This window comes from Rana temporaria, chromosome 1, assembly GCF_905171775.1.
Source record: "Rana temporaria chromosome 1, aRanTem1.1, whole genome shotgun sequence".
NCBI classification, from domain to species: domain Eukaryota; kingdom Metazoa; phylum Chordata; class Amphibia; order Anura; family Ranidae; genus Rana; species Rana temporaria.
The window spans coordinates 577057465-577082857 of NC_053489.1; the positions used below are offsets into that span (position 1 = coordinate 577057465).

The following is a 25393-nucleotide window of genomic DNA, read 5'->3' on the forward strand; positions in this document are numbered from 1 at the left end:
TGGTGTGTCTTCCATAAAGGCCAGATTTGTGCAGTTTACGACTGATTGTTGTCCTATGGACAGAGTCTCCCACCTCAGCAGTAGATCTCTGCAGTTCATCCAGAGTGATCATGGGCCTCTTGGCTGCATCTCTGATCAGTCTTCTCCTTGTATGAGCTGAAAGTTTAGAGGGACGGCCAGGTCTTCGTAGATTTGCAGTGGTCTGATACTCCTTCCATTTCAATATTATCGCTTGCACAGTGCTCCTTGGGATGTTTAAAGCTTGGGAAATCTTTTTGTATCCAAATCCGGCTTTAAACTTCTCCACAACAGTATCTCGGACCTGCCTGGTGTGTTCCTTGTTCTTCATGATGCACTCTGCGCTTTAAACGGACCTCTGAGACTATTACAGTGCAGGTGCATTTATACGGAGACTTGATTACACACAGGTGGATTCTATTTATCATCATTAGTCATTTAGGTCAACATTGGATCATTCAGAGATCCTCACTGAACTTCTGGAGAGAGTTTGCTGCACTGAAAGTAAAGGGGCTGAATATTTTTGCACGCCCAATTTTTCAGTTTTTTATTTGTTAAAAAAGTTTGAAATATCCAATACATTTCGTTCCAATTCATGATTGTGTCCTACTTGTTGTTGATTCTTCAAAAATTATTAGTTTTATATCTTTATGTTTGAAGCCTGAAATGTGGCAAAAGGTCGCAAAGTTCAAGGGGGCCGAATACTTTTGCAAGGCACTGTAGATATATATATATATATATATATATATATATATATATACATACATATATATATATATATATATATATATATATATATATATATATATATATATATATATATATGTATACACACACTATATTAGCAAAAGTACACGCAATGAACTTTAATTGCATCCCAATCTTAGTCTGTAGGGTTCAATATTGAGTTGCCCCCCCCTTTTGCAGCTATAACAACTGTTCTGGGAAGGCTGTCCACAAGGTTTAGGAGTGTGTCTATGGGAATGTTTGACTATTCTTCCAGAAGCGCATTTGTGAGATCGGGCACTGATGTTGGAAAAGAAAGTCTGGCTCGCAGTCTCTGCTCTAATTTTTCCCAAAGGTGTTCTATTGAGTTGAGATTATGACTGCAGGCCAGTCAAGTTCCTCCACCCAAAACTCACTCATCCATGTCTTTATGGACCTTGCTTTGTGCACTGGTGCGCAGTCATGTTGAAACAGGAAAGGGTCTTCCCCAAACTGTTCCCACAAAGTTGGGCGCATGAAATTGTCCAAAATGTTTCCTTCACTGGACTAAGGGGTCAAGCCCAATCCCAGAAAAACAACCCCACGCCATAATACCCCCTATACCAAATGATTTGGACACGTGCACAAAGCTCATTTGTGGGTAAAGGCAGGTGTAAATGACAGTGAGTGGTTCACAGCTTTGTTTTTTAAATCACTTTAGTCACATTCCATTCATTCTGTTTATAAAACACATAGGGTTTTTTTTTATTATTCTAAAATATAATTTTGGACATTTAAAAGTGCAACAGTTAACACATCTGTGGAGTACATCACAGTCAAAACAAAAAACAAAACAAAAAAAAAATAAAAATAAAACAAAGGCAGTGATACAGCTTAACATAATTGTTTTGGCAGTATTTAAGGACTATATAGTAATAAAATATACAAATTGATGTATAACATCATCATAGCTTACGTCCTTCATTGCAAAGTAGGACTTTTAACACAAAACACATTTCGTAGAAGTATCTCCTGATAGCAGTGTTCATTGGAAAATAAAAAAAAAATATTGCATTTTTAAGTTGAATTAGTTCAACTTTCTTTCTATTGAACTAAAAATAAACTACCAATACGGTAAATAAAAGGAATGTATCATGGAACCATCACCCCTAACACTGCATAATATATTAAACAATCTTGTAGATTTGGTCCACTTGGTTGGTTCTTTGAACCAGTTTCCAGTTTATATTGCGTGTCATTTGGATTATTATCAGTATTTAGCTGTAGCTAATTAATGCTAATAGTTAGTCAATAAAATTGAATTATTCATAATTATATAATAAGACAATTTAGATGTTTCATGGCAATCAACCTTTCCTGTATGACCATTTTAGATTATGTCAAAAACACCATAGGCATCAACACTCTACAGTTTTTAAAAGTCCAATGCCACATGCTTTTTAGGAACCTTACTTAAAAATTTGAGAATTTATTAAAATAGTATTTTTTAAATATCAGGTAAATGATTCATATTTTTGTATTTTATAACATGTGTGTTATAACCCAAAGAAGCATAGATGTTCACAGTTGTCTATTGCTAGAGGATTAGCTCAAGCTCATAAAATGTCCTGAAGTCAACTTTTGTGATATCATGCCGTACATTCTATACAGTTGCCCTCCCCATCAAATTCTAGGCTTCTGATATCCATTACAGATCAACGAAGTGCATAGGTTTACTCTTTCAGTGGAACCCCGCTCAGTAAAGTCATTTAAGGCTATTATTCCTCTGGACCCCCTTCTAGACTTGTTTCAATAACAATAGTCCTGACATCGCTGTCACTAATATATTTTTACCCAATGAATGCTTGTTCAGCTAATTTAAAGGATGACACCCGTACCATTAACACGTAAATCTAGACCTATACAATCTGATTAACAGTTTAGTGTATCATAATACAGTTAGAAATACTTAGTATTAGTTTGGTTTACTTTGTAACACTGTAGGAAATGCTAAACCAGAGCTAGCTCTATTCTCTATGCTTCACCAATGTAAACTCTAGTGGTCAATACTATTCTGCCAAACCTAAAGTCACTTCTACCACATGTTAGCAGAAACTTGCTTTAAGCACTATTTCATAATCTGTATTAATCCACAGACACAACACCACATGACTTTATGTTAGTTTGTGTAATACCTAAAGTCCCCTGTTAAAAAAAATATTACTTTCAATTTATTACAATGGGTTACCAAAAATACTTCTAATATTAACGTAAATATTTGCATTACTTGCAGAGAACAATAGTTATGAGAACGCTGATGGTTACTGAGGCCCCAAGCCTCATCATTTTTACACCAACTTTTGTTAAAGTTCATTAAAGAAATGTATACTTTATAAGTCTTCATCAGTCCTTTAAAGTGGTTTAAAAGGTGTTTGTCAGTTGTTTAACAGCAGCCAATGAAAAGGAACAGCATGTAGAAGTCTTGAGTGGTCTGTTCGCATTAGTTCATATAATAAGTTTATATTTTCATTATTTACATAATTACACAGATGAAATTCAGCTGCTGGTTGATGCCTGCTTTGTATAGGCTAGAATGCCCTTGAAATACATAGCTACTGTTTAAAGGTCTTTCCAATGTAAAAAAATATAGGAAGGATATACTGAGATGCTACGATGTACCGCATGATAAAAAAATTTTTTTAACTTGGAAGAGCTCAGGAAGTTGACCTTTGTTATGGCCATTGGTTCCAGTTCCTACTTGTTTTTTAGGTGCATACAAATTTCCGAGAAAGTACCATGTGGTTGGCAAGGCTAACAGTTCCTTGTCATATTGTCCATTGCAATAAAGTGGTCTTCTGAGTAAAAAAATAGAAATCCCTGGATGTCATGTCTCTTGCTCCTGTTATTTCCATGGAATGATTAGGGGAAAGAATGCTCATATACGCATTCTAGAGGAAACTGTCCTCAACTAGATCTGAAGAATCTATTCCAATGTCGTCCATCATTTCAATGTCTTCAATGGTCTCATCATCTCTCTTGACAATAGTCGAGCTGCTGGATCCAGTCTCAATTGCACTTTCTTCAGATGTTTGAGAACTGAAATTAAAAGTATTTTTATAGTATAAATGATTTTTATAGTATAGTATAAGATGAATTAAAAATTGACAATATAATTCAGTTTTTTGGGGTTTATGTCTAAACTACCTGGAAATACATTCTAAGCCCAGCTAGTTTTTTGAGAGGGTGTATTCCCCAACACAAGTCAAAAACATATTAAATATACAAAGAGCTCCATAAACTAGACAGTTGTGCAGGAATTTCTTTGGAGGGTTGTTTTTATATAGGGGCTAACATGAGCCTTGAATTTAAAACTGGAGTTTCCCAACAGCCTGAACTGGATGCAGAGGTAGAGCGGTAATATCTTGTTTTATTGCAGTGGATAGGGAAGGGTTAGGACATCTGCAGGTGACAATGGGCTAGAAAATCAAAGAGGAAAATAGTCATGAATAAACTCCGGCCAGGTGTTCTAACCTTTCCCTAAAAAAAAAATAGGTTGAGAGGTGACAGGAATGTTAATAAAATTACCCATGTGCTTGTGGTTTGCACTTGACTGGTTTAGGTTAGGTGTACATGGGCATTGGAGGCCAGTATAAGATGAGATAGAGAAATGTTTTAGTGGATAATGCTCTATAATTTCTGATTCAAATACTACCTACTGCATTTATGAAAAGTACTTCATAAGCTGAAGTAAGAAGCAAAATGCCTATGTAACCTAGCCCAAAGCTTCCCTGTCCAGCCATATTTCCAGTATGCCAGACTCCTTCCATTAGGTGGTAGGCACACAAAAGTCTATTATTGCTCTACAACAACCAATGGAGATGAAGATGTTGAGTAATGGATCCTGGAAGTGGATTGAATCAAGATTTAAAGCAGCCACATGGAATGAAAAGGGCTTTGATAATGAAGGTAATTTACCAGTTACATTTACTAGTTCAAGTGTGATCCCCTTTTAATTAACTTCTTCTCATTCAAACACTTACTTAAACAAGTAGAACTATAGGCAAAACTTTTTTTCTTTTGGATAAAGTAAAGAAGGCTTTGGTGGTTTATTTTTTGCCATCTGTGTCCCATTGGGGAGATTTACCTTGACTTCCTGTTCCATAGTCAAAACAGTAAAGCATAGTACAAAGGGGCCGAAGGCCGGGCGACATTGGCCGGTTCAAGAAAAAACAGCCATAATTCGACCTGCATGTAGGGTGGCTGGCTTCTGTTAGACAAGCGTGCTGGAAAAACAGCAGCCTACGGGCTCCTAATCAGCCCATGGCTGAGAGCGCTGACCAAAATTTTCAGGCAGGGAGGATGTGCCCCTTTCAGAACACAATAGCTCAGTAGGGGAGATCGCTGTACTAACATCAGATTGTTAATACAGTGGCTCTGATCCGAGCTGTCAGTTTTTTATTCCATTCAACCCACTGGGTTAAACAAAAAACAATTATAGTGTGTACTAGACTTTAGTGAGAGGAAATCCCTGCAAATTAAGGGAATCCCTTGGGGTCCTCCAGGCCACCAGAACTAGTGACAACCCAAAGTTTGGGATTTTATATTACTTTAACTTTTAATGATAAATAGAAAAAATGAAGAGGGCGAATCTCCTTAACGGGGGCACAGACAGCAAGAAAAACTGACAGGTGTTCTAATCCCTCTCTGCTGTGTCCAAAATTAAAGAAAACGTTTTGCCTTTAGTTATACTTTAAGTCAACGTCAAGCCCAATCTGGGTTAGGTGTGTCTACCATTTAAATTAAGCATGTTTTAAGCCATTTAAATAAAATAAAGTTTCTGTAATTACCTGTGTCTGTTTCTCTTGCCTGACTCATCGTCTGATACAGGATCAATATCTGGAAGAGGGATGATGTAACCACTATCGGCACTGAGTCTTTGTTCATCAAATACATTCTCTCTGTCCTTCATTTTGTTCTCATTCTTGTAAGTCACCCCAATGTAGGAATTGTCAGTTTCGCAACCCATACGAGTTACAGCTGGATGGTCACTTTTCAGGAAGTCATGGAGAATCTTCTCAAAGCACTGTAAAGAAAGAGATTCTCATAAGTTGGGGAGTATTTTATATCATTCAAGATAAAACCACAGTCAAACAGACCCTACCATTAGGGGAGTTTGTGTAAGGCATGTTCTTTTAACTGTCCATTTGCTTACAACTCTATTGATGGTTAAAAACTGATAAGCTGCTTACAATTTCCTGTTTTGGCAGTCAGGTTCTTCAGAGGTTCTTCTGCTGTCCTCGGCAATTCTGAGATATTTTCAGGTTGTACTTTTAGGAAGGTCTTTTACCTCTATGTAAGCTTTCTTTAACCACTTATCTACCGCCCGCCGCCATTATGATCGTGATGTCACATAGAAATAAGTGGTGTATAGAAAAATAATAAACACCAAAATGGTGTTCTAAACCTCAAAATTAAGGTGTGAACCAGAATGATGGCAAAATGATAATTTTAATGTTAAAAATCAAAAATGAAAATTAGAAGAAAAATAAAAAATTAGAAAGAATGGCACAAACATTAGTTGTGTCAATCAGGACATAGCTATTAAAATAAATGGATATACTCCATAGCAAAAAATTGCATTATTGCAACGTGCAAAAAAAATGTATATATATATTTATATATAAAAATGTATTGATATAAAAAAAATTAATTCAAATTTGAGACTGAGATGAATTTAATTTGAATGAATAGTGTACACTTGGTCAAGAAATTGACTTGTGTAGGAAGAACCAAATATATGTGTCTTCCAAATAATAGAAGACTGAACACTGATGGTTATTATATATGCTGGAAAAAAAACACCTTATCGTGCCACATGACACTGTGAATTGGGTTCCCACATATAGGTACACATATCATCTTAAATACACTGGCATAAAAAATTACAATAATAATGAATATATTGTATTGTATAGATACCCAACGAACCCCCCAAAAAAAGGGGATGTAATATGTTGTATGTAATGGAACTAATTTAAGACACATTGATAAAAGCATTAATGTCCCATTCGACATTCATACCTGTCGGAAAATGGGACTGGAGCTCGTAAATCCAGTAAGTCTCCAAACGGGAGACTCCCCTGGTCATGGCCCCACCTCTCCACGGAGGGATAAACCTGTCAATAATGACAAATTGTGTACCCTTAGGGTCTCTGTTATGATGTTGTCTAAGATGTCTGGGGACAGGATGTTTGGTGTCACCACTTTTAATTAAAGAGATATGCTCTTCAACTCTAATAGAAAAAGTGAGAATGGTGCGACCGACATACTGCATCCCACAGGGACAAGTAATTAAATAGACAACATACTTGGTCTCACATGTACAAAATGGTTTGATTGTATACTGCTTTTTAGTAACGGTGGACGAAAATTGGGTAATTTTGCGTTTCCCTAATGAGTTATGTTGGCAAACTTTGCACTTCTTGCATGGAAAAAAGCCCACCAAGTTGTGGAAAAAGGAACTCCGAATGGAGGGATTGATGATATTTGGAGCAATCCTGCTTTGCAATGAAGGCACCCCCTTGAAAACAACTTTGGCTTGTTCAGGTAACAAAGAGCCCAAGATGTTATCGCTCTTAAGGATGTTCCAATGTTTATTCATAATATTCCTGACCTGTTTAAATTGGGTGAAATACGAAGTCAACATAGCGAACTTAAAACTATCATCTGTAAGACGTTTAGGTTTAACAGATGTTAATGATTTTCTATCCAATAGCAGAATCTTCTGAAGTTCCAAGTCAACATCTTTGATGGAGTAACCCTTGTCTACAAATCTCGACTTTAGGATCTCGGCCTGTGCAAGGTAGGTATCGGTATCCATGCAGTTCCTACTTAGTCTAAGAAATTGACTGCGTGGAACCGAACGGAGCCAAGATGGATGGTGACAACTACCCATAGGAATGAAGCCATTGCGATCCGTGGGCTTGAAATAGGTTTGAAAATTGAATTTACCATTCACAATTGCTATTTCCAGGTCAAGAAAATGGATCTTACTAGTACTAGCTTCATATGTCAGGGAAATACCTCTGTCATTCAAATAAAAATAGGACCAAAGATGGAATGTTTTGGGCATATACGACATCCTCCTCCCATTTGGCCATGAAAAGGTTCGCAAGGCTAGGTGCGAATTTTGCCCCCATCGCTACACTGCGTTGTTGCAGGTAGTAGCGTTGGTTAAACCAAAAATAGCTGTGTTTCGTTGCAAACTCTAGAAGTTCCATAAGATATTCACATTGAAATGAAGCAAGAGATTGCTCTCTGGCCAAAAAATGTTGAACAGCCTCAATCCCCAAATGGTGGTGTATACAGGTGTACAGCGAGGCCACGTCTACTGTAGCCATGATGTAACTATCCTGCACGTCGAGGCGTTCAAGTAGGCCAATGGTGTCGCCTGTATCTTTTATATATGAAGGTGTCTGTCTGACTAGGAGTTGTAAGTAATGATCTATGTAACGGCCTATGCGTAAAGTGACAGAGTCAATGCCACTCACAATAGGCCGTCCAGGGGGGTGAGTGGGGTGCTTATGTATTTTGGGCAAATAATAAATGGTGGGGATTCTGGGAACTTTGGGAACTAAAAATGACCTTTCTTTCTTATTAAGAATTTTGAGATCAAAACCTTTAGTGACAAGGGTTTGAAGTTGTTTTTTATACACAGAAGTGGGATTATTAGAAATCTCCTTGTATGTACCAGGCTCATTAAGAATGCGGTACATCTCAGTTTCATATTGTGCTTTATCTAAAATAACAATACCGCCTCCTTTATCCGCCGGACGGATAATTCGATCTTTATGTTCGCACAGAGACCTAAGTCCCATGCTGGATAAAGATTGGTGGAAAGAGTGTTTTTCTACAAGTTGAGATAAATCTTTAAGAACTAAATCTTTAAAAAAAATTACAGCAGGGGCCACTGGTACATGAGGATTAAAGAGTGATGGATTAGATAATCCAGAATGTACAGTTCCTGAAGTGGCAGCACAATTATCAACTTTATGAGTGTTGGAAATCATATACCGCTGTATGTTAATTTTCCGTATGTACTTCTGGATGTCAATAAATGTACCAAATGTATTTAATTTCTTTAGTGGGGCAAACTTGAGGCCCTTATCTAATACAGACTGTAGCAGTTAGTACCTTAGCACTCAAGTTAAAAAAAACCCTGACCACTTATACTCTCCTTCTCTTTTCGCTTCTGAATTCTCCATCCTCCTCTGCACCCTCTCTTTGGTTTGGACCTTTTTTGCGCAAGGAATGGTCCTCACGAAAACCCTGTCCACCATGGGTATTAGAGTCATATTGGCTATGTCGATATGGTGATTGCTCATATCCATTCTGTGTATATTGTTGTTCATAGTCTCTATGATCTTTAAGAGGAGAAAACCTGTTGTGAACAGATATTACAGATGTATTGTAATATTGCGATTGGGGATGGTAGGTCATAAGAATAACCACCTCGATCGGAATATGGATGGGGTCCAGAGTGATGGGAATTGCCCCTGGGCTGTCCTCTTCCCCCGCGTTTGCCCCTGTTGTTACCTCTCCCTCTGGAATGAGTACCTGGAGTGTGGGGACTATGATATTGTTGTCTCTGTGATTGAGGTGGCGCATCGTGGGTGGCATTTCCACCCATTGATTGCGTAGATTTGACGCCAAACTATGCTGCTAAACTCACAGGGCCTGCAGAAGGAACAGGTAACAAAGAGGCGCCTATCACCACAGCTGGAACAGTATCCATTGGGATAGTGGACATGAGTGATTTCTGACACCCAAATACAGTGTTTGATTTGTAATCGCCCACATATTTTTTATGTTTTTTTGATCTCTGATCTTTATCTTCCTTTTCCAAATAACTCTGGAGGTTGGAGGAGAGCAAATTGTATTACAAAGAATTTTTGTGTAATACAAGTTTATCTTTTAATTCTTTGATTTCTTTATCTGAGATATGTAATCTGTTCCTTTTTTTTTGAGATAAGGAAACTTAAAAAGTTAGTACCAGCTTCATTGAAGAACTTGTACCAAGAATCAAGGTCTGGAATGCATTTTTATAGCAGGGATCGCTGTATAAATGTGAATGGTCCCAAAAATGTGTCAAAAGTGTCCGGTGTGTCCACCGCAATATCGCAGTCACATTAAAAATCGCTGATCGCCGCCATTACTAGTAAAAAAATAAATAAAAATTAAAATGCTATAAATCTATCCCCTATTTTGTAGACCCTATAACTTTTGCGCAAACCAATCAAACGCTTATTGTGATTTTTTACCAAAAATATGTAGAAGAATACGTATCGGCCTAAACTGGGAAAAAATTTGAATAAAAAAAATTGATATTTATTATAGCAAAAAGTTAAAAATATTGTGGTTTTTTTTTCAAACTTGTCCCTCTTCTTTTGTTTATAGCGCAATAAATAAAAAACGCAGAGGTGATCAAATACCACCAATGCATGACCGCGCAATTTTAATTCAAAGTGTGACAGTGCTGAAGCTGAAAAATGGCTTGGGCAGGAAGGGGGTGTAAGTGCCCAGTAGGCAAGTGGTTAAAGAAGAAGTAAACTTCCCTGATATGTATGTACCTATAGGTAAGCCCAGGGTTTTTTTTCTCAAAAAATAGGTGCTGGAACTCAACCATGTCCCCCCAAAACTCCTCCACCCAGACACACCCTCCAAATCACATCAAATAGTGGGTGTGGTCAGTCAAATTTCACGAACAGTAGGAGGGTCTTAAAGGGACATTAAATACCAGGATTGCATTACATACGAAGTGCAGAGTTCAGGGGGGGTTACACACAGAGTACAGAGCTGTCACTTGTAAACAAAGAAAACTGACTTTACAAGTGATTGTGGTGAGCAGGCCCCCCCAAGGGTCTGAGCCAGAGGTGGTGGAACCCTGGGTAAGCCTATAATAAGGCTTACCTATAGGTAATGTAAATATCTCCTAAACTTGCACTGTTTAGGAGATATTTACTTTATACGTTGCCGATGACATTGGTGTATGCGCTCTGAAGGAGCAGCCACCCGTGACGTTTTATCAGAGCCCTGTGCCATGACCAGAGGCTCTTGTACGCATGAGCAGGAGTGACATCACACGGCTCTGGCCAGTCACATAGCAGAAGTCCGCGGACCCTGAAGGAAGACGGGCGAAGATGGATGCGGCCTCCAGGGGTGACAACGAGGGCTTAATTTGCAGGTAAGTTTCACATAATGTGCTAGTATATTATGCATTCTAGCACATTATGACTTTACTTTGCAGGTCAGCAAAAAAAAAAAAAGAGGCAATGTTTACTCCTCTTTAAATGTAGTCATTGCTACAGATGCTTTTAAAGGAACCTTTTTTACAGCGTTTGATTTCCCTCTATGTTTGCAAGTGTATGAAACTTTTATACTGTTAGAAGGAGGTTTTAATTATATCCTCTTAGCTGGACATCAGAGAATATGTTTGTTTTTTTGGCTAGTACTGCTATCTGCCCATATCTTTAATTCACATTTCTATTGACACCTGCAGCGGTTCGCAAAGTGCAGTGTGAACTGCCTGTGAGTGACATGCGATGCGAAAACCTGCACAGGAATCACGCTGGTTCCCGTATCGCATATGTGTAAACTGTAAACACAGCCTTATTCAAGCTGTGCAACTGGTACTGCCTATGGAAACGGAGGGGTTATCTCAATGCCTCTCTAAAAAAAAATTCTGAGACTGAAAGACTGAATGATAAAAGTGAAGCTTATTGCAAAAATGTAATTAACCCTCCTGGCGGTATTCCCAAGCGTGACTCGGGGATACCGATTTCAGCACAAAAAAATCCACCCCGAGTCACGCTCGGGGTAGCTATGCAGAGCCTGCAGCGCGCGCTGGCTTACCTTGTCCCTGGATCCAGCGATGCCACCGCGCTGTGTGAGCGAGCGGGACCTCGCTCGATTCACACAGTGTCCCCGTGTGCCGTCGATCTCCGTTCCCTGCGACGTTACGATGCACGGGGGCGGAGACCGGGATGCCTATTAGTCTCTTGTTTGGTCAGATTTAAGTGAGTTATTCCTAAGAATTACAGGCCTACAGTATAAAACGACAAATTTCCTTGCAAATAATGGTACAGCTTTCAGCACCTTTTTTCTGAAATAATCATACCGCCAGGGAGGTTAACTTAAATGTATATGAAATGAAGAAATGAGGAAAGATTTATTTGTGAAATAATTGTTTCTATTCTTCTATAGTACTGTAAAGCCGGCCATACATGGATCAAAAATGTGGCTGGTTCAGCAGGGACCAGGCAAATTTCAATCCATGTATGGGTAGGGAGATTGTATAGAAGTCTATCTAGAGATGGACTTTAGTAGAACCACCCTGTTGGATTTTCACTGCTCGATCAGCACTGCAGGCTTTAGCCTGCCATGCTGATTGGTGTATCCTGATGGCAGGAAGGTCCCCCCGCTGTCAGAATACAATAGCTCAGAGGGGGGTGGGGGGGGGTCAAGTGTGTGGGAGGAATCGAGTCAATCTTTTTTCTATTCAACTGATCTATGGACTGCCTAAGTTTCGTCATTGCACTAGATCCTTTGAAAAGTTGTTAACATATAATAAAATATATAATGCAGCAGACACTAATTCTACAAAAAAGTCCTTGTACCGTTTTATACTCTGCAGGTAGAAGACTTTCAACAATTTCACTCAGATGGTAGAAGGAAGGTCTCTTCTCTGGCTCGCTGTTCCAGCATTTCACCATAATGTCATACCTGGAATTTAAAGAAAATGTAATTAAAAATTAAGATGTCTTCATAATTACCAGCAGCACAACATACAAACACGTTTGTAGGACAATTTTATTACACGTGTATACTTACACTTCATGGGTAGCATACTCTGGTTTTGCCATTCTGTAGCCACTTTTGATCTTGTTATAAAATGAAGAATCCACGACCATCCCTGGGTATGGTGTTCCACCTTAACACAAAAGAAAAATTAATAAGGGTGCTGTTTTACGCACAATCGGCATCTCTGATCAATGTTAACCCAGCATTTCTAGTACGAATCTGTTGGGGGGGAAACATAACAAAGCATCACTCTAGCATCATAAACTGCCCTACCAATTTGGATATGCATTGAGGAGCTTTCTGATGGTTACACATTGCAATGTGAGATGGGAGCAAACAGGTACAGGTATTTCTGATTTAAGTAATTTGAGACACGGTAGCAGTGCTAGAGGGGCTATAGTAGTTTGGGGTAAAAAACATTTTTTTCAGATTATAGGTTTTTGCCCTTTTTTTACACCTTTAGTTAAATATTTAACTTACAAATAAACATTTAATACACAAATGTGACAACGCATTATGGATTTTCCAAAGATAGCACACAGTAAAAGTATATTCCTTTAATAAAAAGTCTGGTGGGAGCCCTACCAGAAAAAAAGCATACATTTGTTTTTGGTTAAATGTTGTGTTTGTGTGCTGATAGACAGTGCTCTCAGTTCACTATTCCTATTGTTATGCCGCGTACACACGATCGGAATTTTCGACAAGAAATGTTCGATGTGAGCTTTTGGTCGGAAATTCCGACCGTGTGTAGGCCCCATCAGACATTTTCTGTAGGAATTTCCGACAGCAAAAATTTGAGAGCTGGTTCTCAAATTTTCCAACGGCAAAAGTTCTTGTCGGAAATTCTGATTGTCTGTATGCAATTCTGACGCACAAAAATCCTACGCATGCTCGGAATCATTGAACTTCATTTTTCTTGGTTCGTCGTAGTGTTGTACGTGAACACGTTCTTGACGTTCGGAATTTCCGACAACATTTGTGTGACCGTGTGTATGCAACATAAGTTTGAGCCAAAATTCCATCTGAAAAAAATCCACGGTTTTGTTGTCGGAAATCATGTGTCACGGCATAAGTTTCGTATGTATTGGTTCCCACCAATTTGCTTTAAAACTATAAAGCTTATAGACCTCAAAAGCTGAAAAAATTATGTGAGTGGCTGAGGTTGTCACATACCATAGTATTTACTAAAAAAGATATGTCAAACATGGCTCATGGTTTTTTCACGGCGCTGCTGATGCCATAAAAATGCTTTGCCTTGAACCTTTTTGGGTACTTTTCCCTAAGTATAATCACAATGCAGTATACAATTTCTCAGTGTAATGGGGTACACACAATACTTCCTTCCACTAATGTAACATCACAATTGAAAACACCTACCAAGAGAAAATATTTCCCAAAGAAGAATGCCAAACGACCACACGTCACTCAGGGTTGTGTAGAGGTTATCAAAGATGCTTTCTGGTGCCATCCATTTTACAGGAAGAAAAGTCTGCAGAGCAGAGAAACAGAAATGAAACAGTGAAGCCCAAGTCATTACCGTTATACAAATAACCAGACTGGCCTACAAGGTTAGGAACATTTAGGGATGTTTTTAGCATGTGGCATCACTTGAAATCTCCTTGTAACTAGCCCTGAGATGCGGACAGCTTAGTATAGGCCATAACATAGCAAAGGATATAATCTCAACAAATATTTACAGGACTAGCTCTTGTTTGTGTGTAGAGTAAAACATTTATCCTAGGCAGACTTTGGGTGTGCCTGGCTAAATGGAGCTAGTGATTTAGGGTTTGCATATGTTAGAGAAATGACATGTAATTTACTCTGACCTACACTTCCACCAAGCATCAGTGCTCTAAAATCAAGCATGGCCATGAAAATTATAATCTTCTATCTGTGTTAAACTGTAAAGCAAGGGTAGAATTGATACGTACGCTGCCCTTTGAAACATAATTAGAGTCATGCATGATGTCTCTGGCCAGACCAAAGTCACAGATCTTGACTATTTTTCCTTGTGCCAGCAGAACATTTCGAGCTGCCAAGTCACGGTGCACACACTGTAAGAGGACAAACAACACAGAGAAATTAGGGGCTTTGCAGGGCGTGGATTAGAAAACAACTCTGAAAAATATATGTTACATTGACTTACATTTTTCGAAGCTAGGAACTCCATGCCTCTGGCAACCTGGTAGGTAAAACTTAGCAAATCCAGCATTGTCAAACCCTCAGACCCCTCATCTGAGAAAAGGTTTTTTACCTCTGTTTAAAGTAAAATTAGAAACATTATATGGTCAGCCGCTAGATTTGAGGAATTGTTAAAAAAAAATAACAGCAATTCTAGTTATACATTAAAAACACAACTATGTCTTGGTACTTTGGCATACTATATATTATAAAACTTGATATATTATTTAATACATTAGGAATGCCTGTGTTGTTCATTTTAGGAAGAGGCTGACCTAGTGAGTAGATACAATAATATACAGTATTTACTGTATATGCTGCAACAATAATACACATAACAACCATTTCTCAAAAATCTTTAGTCATGAGACTGTTTGAGGAAATGTCCTTAAATTATATGACTTCATTATAAAATGTAATTATAATTAAAAATATAAATTATAAGTGAAGATGGTTTACTGTACTGTAAAGAACCAGACCATAGCACTGAAAGCACTGAAACCAACAAGGATAATAATTTTCCTTTTGTAATACTCATTTGTAATATTGGAATTATGAAAAGCTGATTCAAGTGCCTATTTACTTAAAGCTGACCTAAGGGCTCATTTACCTGACATGGGCCTCTTTTTGTAAGACGCTGGACGATCATACCAGGACCTCTGAATATCAGAATACTTAGACACCTCGTTCATCTCATGCATTGGAACATACTGGGTATTGTCAACTTGCTTCATGTCCATATAATCACCATTATTTTCAAAAGATAAAATTACATAGCTGCAATAGAAAAAGAAACAACATTTGAACCTGTTTATTGGTGCCTTATAATTCAGGTCAGATACATACATGCATCTAAAAACTTGTAATTTAAAAATTATGTACAGCAATTTAATCAAAGTAACATGCTATTATTTTCATGCAGAAAAAGCAGAATCTTTCCATATATGGTCAGTTTGGTAGGCTATTTTGTTAAACAAATGACCTAGAAGAGTATATAATGGCTAGAAGTTAGTAGTCATCCTAGGTCTATGTAATATTTAAACTGTAAAAAGATAGAATGTGCTTTTATAGAGATAATAGCATATTGAAAGGGTGAAGCTCATATTAAGGTTCATCAATGACTGGACAGTAGTCAAAATTATAGCTGGTCCCAGACACTGACCAGAGGGGGTGACATTGTATCTTTAATGGGTGGGCAGCCATATATAGGAAAATACTTAATCTGTATTTATTTTTCAATTTGTTTTTATTGAAAACATTTCAAATTACAGTTTGAACAGCAATAAAAGCAAAGACAGTAAGAACGTATACATTCAGTTAAATGTGTTGGAGATAAAATCTCAAGGCACAGTAGTTTATCCATACACATAATTTATTTTGATGGGACATTACCACACTATACTGGTCTGTTATTGTACATACACAGTTGTGCAGCAATGTGTTTGTATGTATGTTTGTTTATTTTGTGGGCGGAGTTTCTAGTGCTGACATCACACTGTTGCACGATCCTGGGTCAGAAGCAGCTTTCTTTGTGAGTGTTTTCGCTTTTCTATTTGTGATTTTATATTATTTTAATAAAACTACTGCACTATTAGCACATCATGTCGGGCTTGTGGTGAACTTTTTCTGTCCATAGTTGGAGTTTATCAGAAGGTGTCATGAAATGTAGATCGCTGCACTCGCTCCAGAGCATACTCTTATGAGTCACAGGCAGTTTGCTGCTGTAATGACAGCCTTATGTTCTGGTGAGTGTTAAATTCACAAGGAATTGTTGGATGGTTTCTCAAGCACTTTGGCAAGAGCAAGCATATCTTTGGTGATATTGTTTTTTTAATGGAACCTCAAGATGGCAGTACATAAGAGGTAACAGCAATACCAATGAAGCAAACTGACCTTTATTCTACCCAGTACAAATGATGCTTTTTGTTTTTTCAAGACATGAGACCAAAAAAAAAACACCTGTACGTGATAGAAGAATAGTAACCTGAGAGTTTTGGTGGTTTTGGTTGCTTCTTCAGTACTTATACCAGTAAGTGAAAGAAAAGGCTTCAACATACTGTGGCATCTTTCTTAAAACCCATACACACTACTAGATTTTCTGCAGATTTTTGTCTTCAGATTTACCAAAACCATGTAGTGCAAGGGCCTGCCTGATTGCATACAAATTGAAACTCTTAGGCCTCGTACACACGATAGGTTAACCAGAGGACAACGGTCTGAAGGACGTAAAACACAACGACGTGCTGAAAAAAACAAAGTTCAATGCTTCCAAGCATGCGTCGACTTGATTCTGAGCATGCGTGGATTTTTAACCGATGGTTGTACGTACTAACGATCGGTTTTGACCTATCGGTTAGCAATCCATCGGTTAAATTTTAAAGCAAGTTGCCATTTTTTTAACCTACGGTTAAATAACCTATGAGGCCTACACACGATCGGTTTGGACCAATGAAAACGGTCCTTCAGACCGTTGTCCTCTGGTTAACCTGTCGTGTGTACGAGGCCTTAAGGTTTGATCTCATATTATATGGTTTTGGTAAATCTGAAGAAAAAAATCTGCAGAAAATCTAATAGTGTGTATGGGGCCTTAGTAAAGCAACTAATCTGGAATTCTGTAGACTTTATGATAACATGAAAAATACATGAAATATATGAGTACAGATGCTAGATTAAAGATCATCTCAAGCTGGCATGCTTTTGGTGAGGATGATAAATATGTTTCCATCAAATTAGTTAGCATGAAAAGTCACAACAACCATATTAGTATAAAGGTAGAAAGTAAAAAGGTGCCATACTTTTCATACCTTCGGGTGCTCTCATCAACTGGGTTCAGGCCAAAGATGTCGAGATCTTTCTTTAGCTTCTCTGGATGTCGACTCTGAAAGCTATCCCGGTTTTTATGCAGATGATTCACCAGGTCCCCATAAAAGCAATATTCAGTAATTATGTAAATAGGTCCTGGAAGAGAGAAATTTGCAAGTTAAGCTACTGCTTTCAACTGTTTTATGGAAAGTGGTCTAACTGCACCTCTGTGGTGTTTTGGACAGATATAACAAATCTAACTAAGCATTTCTAAAATCTAATTTCTAAGTTAGACTAATTTCTAAGTTTAAAGTCACTGCAAGCAGTTGAACATTCCAGTTTTAAACATTGGAGAAGCATTCTATCTGATATGCTGCCAGAGGTTTCATACAGATGAAGAAGGTAAGATAAAAATTATTACATACCTGACTTGGTACATGCTGCTAACAAGTTCACTATGTTTAAATGAGGTCCAAGATGAGTCATGATTTTCAGTTCAGACATTAGAGCTTGTTTCTCACTGGACCTGGCAGTGGCTGTTAAGGGAGAAATATATTAATATATTTACATTTGTTCAAAAAGCATCATATGCATCATTAAATGTTTTTTATCATGATAGATAGATAGATAGATAGATAGATAGATAGATAGATAGATAGATAGATAGATAGATAGATAGATAGATAGATAGATAGATAGATAGATAGATAGACTGTGGGATAAATAGATTCTAAATAGCAAGATAGTAAAAACACCTACGTTTAAGCATTTTCACAGCAACTTTCACCACAGGCTGTGATCGGCTAAGTCCATATGCAGCTCCTTCTACTACCTTTCCAAAGGCACCAGATCCAAGTATTCGACCTGAATATTATAAATTAAGATACTAATTGTTTGTTCTATAAAATTCTAATAAATTAGATTTATAATACATTTTTTTTTATAATAAATTGTAATAAATGAGCAGTTTTAAACTTCAAAGATGAGCACAATAACATGCCCCATTATTGCATTGTCACACTAATAACAGTTAGTCAATTTTTTGGGTAGGTGCTTTAAAAATAAATAAAAAATAAGGCTTTCAGAAGTTGAATGGCCATTTCATGCAGCAATATCATGATTCCACACCTAAAACATAATTTTGTTCATAAATTTAATATTTTATAGGAAAAAAATATTATGAGATAAATTATTGAACCAACGTAAAGGGTAAGCCAACAAAAAAGTGATATTTTAGTTGTAGGTCAGCTATTGCTTTTTTTGGTGTCTTGGATACGCCAACACTCTTGTCTTAGTTCCTGATCACATCATAATGGTCAAATCAGATGTGCAAACCCAAGAACTCAAGTGCAGAGATTTCACCATTATGCCACGTACACACAATCGTTTTTCGCCATGTGAAAAATTAATTTTTTTTTAATGTCATTAAAAACGATCGTGTGTGGGCTCCAGAGCATTTTTTGCGACGTCAAAAATGGCCATTAAAAATTTAGAACATGCTCTAAATTATCATATCGTTTTTCACGTTGTAGTTTTTCACGTTGTCGTTTTTAACGTCGTAAAAAATGGTCGTGTGTAGGCTTTAATGACGTGAAAATAACGCACATGCTCAGAAGCAAGTAATGAGATGGGAGCGCTTGTTCTGGTGAAACTAGCGTTTGTAATAGAGATAGCAAATTCATCATGCTGTCAAGCCCCATACACACTATCAGTTTTCCTGCTGGTTTTCTCTTCAGGTTTACCAAAACCATGTAATACAAGGACCTGCCTGATTGCATTCAAATTGAAACACTTAAGGTTTGACCTCATATTAGATGGTTTTGGTAAACCTGAAGAGAAAACCATCAGGAAAACTGATAGTGTGTATGGGGCTTAACAGACTGAAAGGCGCGAATCGTCTCTCACCAAACTTTTACTAAAACAAAAACAGCAAAAGCAGCCCCAAGGGTGGCGCCATCCGAATGATACTTCCCCTTTATAGTGCCGTCGTACGTGTTGTATGTCACCTCGCTTTGCTAGAGCATTTTAATCGGGTTGAAAAAAACATAGTTTTTTCTAGACCATTAAAATTGGTCGTGTGTACGCGGCATTAGAGTTCCTGAGAGATACAACAAACTGTCAAGTTGTTCAGGAAATGCTGAATATAATGTTTTTTGGTGGACTGATACTTTAAAATAACTCCATCTTAATTAATTGAGCATACTCTGTGACTAAAATTGGCATATTTGAATGTACCTAGATTTTGGGGGCTATATTAAATCTATAAACTAAACTATGCTTTTCTTACCAAGAACAAGGCCATCTCTTGGAAATTCCCATCGTGAGTCATAGGGCAATTGCATTGGGTCTACGTATATATACTCATGGCCATCTGGGCTGATGGACTCAATCACTCGCCATCTAATCTCATATCTTGGTTTCTGAAAGAATAAATGAGGTGTCAGAATGCTAATGAACCAATAAAATGTTGACCATTGTCTTACGGTATGTGGCAGCCATTCCCTACCTGCTTCCATATGATGACTAGGACTATGAGTGATATGATAACAATCACAAGGAGAACGAGCACCGCAGCTGCCACTGTCAGTTCTGAGCGTAGGGCTGTGAAGAGAAATTCAATTATTACATTACTGCATCCTAAAACACTGTACGAATGGACTATAATGACAAGTAAAGTTAGGTCCTCTCAACCAATAAAAAATTACTTTAGTTTTTTTTTGCTCTTTAGGTATATTAAATATTAACACTAGAAAAATATGCGCTGAGAAGTGAAGCTTGCAAAACAATATTAATTAAAATTGGGGTACAGGAATAAGTATGTCTACTGGAGTCTCAAGTGTGAGCTAGTAACTGTGATAAACAACCAACTCTTCAAAATATTTTTTTAGAAACATGCCTCGTCTTAGTACTTACTAGGAGCAACCAATTTCAGCTCTCTTGCAACAACCCCGAGATCATTCTTTGCTATACACCGGATTGCTACAGTCTCCTCCACCTTCTTGAAAATCACTTGACTCTCCACTGTGTTCTCATTGTCTTGATGAGTCTCGATGCTGATTTCTGTACCATTGGTTACCAAAACAGACCAGGAGCTGTCATTATTACACCTGCAAAAAAAGCACATTGTCAGGAATTGGTTTTGCGATGTCATGGAACAAATATTGCCACACTGCACAAAATGTTAGCTCTTTACCTTTTTATATCCCTGCAAACCAACCATTCCACATCTGGAATGGGCATTCCTTTAGCTAGACACTCCACGGTTTGCTGACCAGATGAGCCATGGTGATCATCCACTAGTTGTAATATCAAAGCAGGGACTGTGAGAAATGAAGAAAAACAAAATGTAATACTCTCCAAGGTGTCTATTTATAATTTTTTTCACACAGGATTTACACAGGTTTCACACACGATTTACACATTTTTCTATTTGGATTCAACTGGAAAAATGCATGAGATATGGGTGGAAGTTGTGCATCCTGTATGAAAACAATTATAAAAGTAAATAACATATATTCAACTATGCAAAATAAAAACAAATAAAAAATTGTGTAAATGTTACATTAATATCATTATAAAACTAGAATAGTTTACAGAATATCTAAAGCATATGTGTAGTACATTCAGATTAAATGTTCAAGGTGTAAGTGGGTCTTACAGTGTTATTATTACCATTAGGCCTCGTACACACAATAGGATAGCCAGAGGACAACGGTCTGAAGGACTGTTTTTTTTATCGGTCAAAACCAATCGTGTGTGGGCCCCATAGGTTATTTAATCTTTGGTTAAAATAATAAGAACTTGCTTTAAAATTTTACCGATGGACGCCTAATCGATAGGTAAAAACCGATCGTTAGTACGCACGACCATCGGTTAAAAATCCACGCATGCTCAGAATCAAGTCGACCCATGCTTGGAACCATTGAACTTCGTTTTTTTCAGCACGTCGTTGTGTTTTATGTCACCGCGTTCTGACACAATCGTTTTTTTAACTGATGGTGTGTACGCACAACGGACCATCAGTCAGCTTCATAGGTTAACCTAAGACAACGGTCCTTTAGACCGTTTTCATCGGATGGACTGATCGTGTGTACGAGGCTTTAGTAGGTTCAAGAACCTTCAGAAATTAGGATGACCTGTTGTCAACCAACCAGTTCCATAGGTAAAGAAAAGGCAGTTATTTAAGAGTCTATGGTGTAGATTTACTAAAACCGGTTCACTCAGAATCTGGTGCAGCTGTGCATGGTAGCCAATCAGCTTCTAACTTCAGCATGTTCAGTTAAGCTTTAGGAATAAAACCTGAAAGCTGATTGGTTTCTGTGCAGATTTACAGAAGATTTTTCACTCTCCAGCCTCAGTAAATAACCCCTATGTATTGCAGTAGGACAAGTTGGTGGCTGTGACTGACAACTGTTAGGAGATGTCCAAGCAACCGTCTCTGAGGAAACTGGCAAAATCAAAGAGAGCCACTGCCAATAATATTAGCTGAAAAGTGAATTTTGTGAATTCTAAGATTGAATACATGGTACATTTTCTTTTATAGCACTTGTAAGCTCTGCTGTTAAAAAGATTGCCAGTAAATTACTGAGGACCTGAAAACTAGATTTTGGAGTGCAACTGGTGATAAACCAGGGTACTTGAAACAAATAGACTCCCAAGCTATAGCAGCCTATGTGCCTAGAATACAAATTCATACTATGACAAAGACAATTTGTGTTATTTGCACTACAAACATAGTCACCTTAAAACATTGTGTATTTACCTTTAATTTGCAGCTCAAATGAAGTTGTTTTAGTTTCTGCGTCATTCTGAACTACAAGTGTGTACACACCGCCATCCTCCTCTTTGACACGGATGAGGTTCAATCTACTTGAATATCTGGTAAAAACAAAATGCATGCCCTATATAAAAATAAGGTATTTTTTTATGGTATCTAAAAGTAAAATAATAGCTACACACTGTGACATCTAGAGTGTTTCATAGCATACTATATATTACTGGGGCAGGCCTCTTTATATATTAGATAAATTGTTGGTAACCATTGGTATGAGGACCATACCAGGAGAATCAAAACACCAAATGGTGTGAAACAAAGTTGTATAGCTATTCTTCCTTAACATGTATCTTAATAAAAAAAAAAAAAAGGAATGCGAGGCTCAGCTATAGTAAGGCTCATCATCTGTGAACTAGACTAAAGCTGGGGACACACTATGAGGTTTTTATTTTTTTGCCCAGCCAGCAGGCTGAATGAAAAAAAAAAAACTAGCAGCTTCCTGCATTCGCATAAGCAAGGTGGATCCAGAACGCCTCTCTGGCCCTGCTGTGCTGTTGTATTCTGACAATCAGCTTCTGTCAAACAGAGATGGTTTGACACAGGTCAAAGTTTGGTCCATGCCTGTTGAAGCTGCCAAATATTAATTTCTGTGTAACCAGCTTAAAGTGGTTGTAAGGTTCGTGTTTTTTCACCTGAAAGCATCCTATGCCATAAGGTGAAAAAACACCTGGCAATGATGGGCCCCCCAACCCCCCCGTTTTACTTACCTAAACCCGTTCACCTGCTCGGCTCGTCCCCAGCGTCCTTTTCTCCATGGAGTCTCAGTGTTGATTGGATAGATTGTTAGCACCTCAGCCATTGGCTCCTGCTGCTGTCAATCAAATCCAATGACGCGGCCGCCGGGGGGCGGGACCAAGACATACACTCTGTGTCTATGGACGCAGAGTGTATGACAGGGAGCATACCCACAAGGTAACCCCCTCGGGAGAGAGCTTCCAGAGGGGGTTAGCTATTGCGGGGAGGAGCCGAGAGAGCCGCCGTGGGACCCCAGAAGAAGACTTTAGGGGCCACTCTGTGCAAAACGAACTGCACAGTGGAGGTAAGTATAACATGTTTGTTGTAAAAAAAAAATATCTGAACCTTGACAACCCCTTTAAGTAAGCGATAAAATCCATTCAGATTTATGCGTGTTACTGCAACTACATGTACTCCGATGCGGTGCAATAGATTCTGAAGAGCTAGTACTCTAATCCAAAGTACCTTTACCACAATGCATGGTAACAGGCTACCCTGCATGGTGTGCTGCCTATGTAAACATGGTACAAAGACTGATTTCATCTCTGTTATGGTGTGTCTTAATGCACCCCATCAGACAGATTAAGTCTAAATGGGTCCTAAGAAAATAATGATTTACTCCAATACATTACATTTTTTACATATTATCAGGGTCTTACTTAGCTTCCTCGCTCCTGAAGATGCTCATGGTGATCTCTGTCATGCTGTCGTTGAGGGTGGCATTGTCCTTTAACCATAAAACCGTTGGTGCTGGGTACGCCTCCACCTCCACAGAAAAAGCTTTTACTTCATGGAGATTTGCAAATTCCAGCAGTCTAAACTTAGGGTTTAGTGTTACAAATCCTTTTTCTGCAATTCAAAATGTTTTACAGAAATTATAGGAACTGTTACAGAAATTTTGAAATGTAATAACTTCCTCAAAATTACAAATGTAAAAATGTCCTTGAAAAAATAAATTTAGAAGATCATAGCTCCTGTGTTTCCAGCTTCAACATGTCAAAAATCCAATTATGTGCAGCAAATTTTTGAAAATATGGAACAACCCCACCAGTGTAATTTCCTTTCACTCACCATGAACTGTAACATTAACTTTCTGTACTTCTTTGTCTTCTCCTGTAGCAGGAATGACTGCACATTCATATTCCCCAGAATCCTTTTCTGTAACATTTGGGATGGTCAGTGTATATTCCAGTCTTATCAGAGGCTTCTTGCTTTCTTCAACTTTTATAGTGCCAGTTTTTCTCTGCAATTACAATATGTACTCTTTAGGGCACAAAAGAAATAACATTTTAACAGGTAATGATTTGGAGAGAAAGTTAATTTTACACAAACATTTTGCAAATGTTGTATGTAGAAAAAAACATTGTGCAGGTGAAAAAAAAGAAGATATGCAAATATAAATAACAAAAAAAGCTTCTGGCAATTACACAACAGAACAAATTGCGTGAAAACGTATAAAACATGAATTGCCGCGCTCACATAGCGCGCCAATTCATGTTTTATAATTTTACAAGTGTAGAGCAATGTTTAAGATCATGTAGAATATAGATGTATTTAATATAACCTTCCATCTTGCTCTTTGTGTTTTTATCTATTAGTATAGCAATAGTATCCATCAATTTCATTTCTTTATTATTAATATAAAAAAACATCTGCCAAAAATTCCAATGACAGGCTTAACTTTATCCAAAAGCCTGTAGCCTTTAAAGAATATAATTCTATATAACAAATTTCTATCACTACTACTTTGTAGACGTGTGCTGTGTACAAGTGAAACAGCTGTAAGCATTGGTGTTAGTTTGCTGTTATCTAATCTAGATTAAAAAAAAATGGTCTTAAAGAGGAGTGAATGAGGGATCGTTATTCTCTACTGGCTTTACAAGGATTATCCATGGTCTATGTACCATCAAGGAAAATAAAGCATACAAGAATAGATTCTTTTCTCCGCATTTGATTATGGCAAAGACCTAAATATAAACATGGCATACCATGTGGCTTCTATGGTGCCTTATGGCACAAGGGCCCCAGCAATTTATTAAAGTGGTTGTAAACTCTTTACAACCACTTTAACCTATAGTTAAGCCTAGATTAAAGCTTACCTGTAGGTGTTTGAAATATCCCCCAGACCTGCATGGTCTAGGTGATTTGAAAATCACCGTAGGGTGATTTCTTCTGCACATGCGGCAGATTTAGAAAGGGCACGCTGTGCCGTTTCTATCTTGGGTCATGACATTAAAGGCGGCTCCCACGCGCATGTGC

At 37.8% G+C, this 25393-nt stretch overlaps 1 protein-coding gene across 3 annotated transcripts in view; it reads right to left on the reverse strand.

Annotated features, from left to right (window-relative positions):
- Window positions 1-3460: 3460 nt before the first annotated feature.
- PDGFRA (platelet derived growth factor receptor alpha) overlaps window positions 3461-25393 on the reverse strand; it is a 46306-nt gene continuing 24373 nt past the window's right edge. For 2 of the 3 annotated variants that reach the window (XM_040334846.1, XM_040334847.1), the window contains exons 6-23: window positions 24206-24377; window positions 23794-23983; window positions 22328-22443; window positions 20759-20885; window positions 20479-20672; window positions 20072-20166; window positions 19853-19985; window positions 18325-18429; window positions 17991-18101; window positions 17559-17721; window positions 15374-15540; window positions 14729-14838; window positions 14514-14636; window positions 13960-14071; window positions 12613-12712; window positions 12399-12504; window positions 5571-5806; window positions 3461-3819 (exon numbers count right to left, since the gene is read on the reverse strand). In XM_040334846.1, coding sequence (XP_040190780.1) covers window positions 3672-3819; window positions 5571-5806; window positions 12399-12504; window positions 12613-12712; window positions 13960-14071; window positions 14514-14636; window positions 14729-14838; window positions 15374-15540; window positions 17559-17721; window positions 17991-18101; window positions 18325-18429; window positions 19853-19985; window positions 20072-20166; window positions 20479-20672; window positions 20759-20885; window positions 22328-22443; window positions 23794-23983; window positions 24206-24377 — 2508 coding nt within the window. In that variant the 3' untranslated portion in view covers window positions 3461-3671. The remainder of the gene's footprint in view (window positions 3820-5570; window positions 5807-12398; window positions 12505-12612; window positions 12713-13959; window positions 14072-14513; window positions 14637-14728; window positions 14839-15373; window positions 15541-17558; window positions 17722-17990; window positions 18102-18324; window positions 18430-19852; window positions 19986-20071; window positions 20167-20478; window positions 20673-20758; window positions 20886-22327; window positions 22444-23793; window positions 23984-24205; window positions 24378-25393) is intronic. The other variant, XM_040334848.1, reaches the window with a different exon arrangement.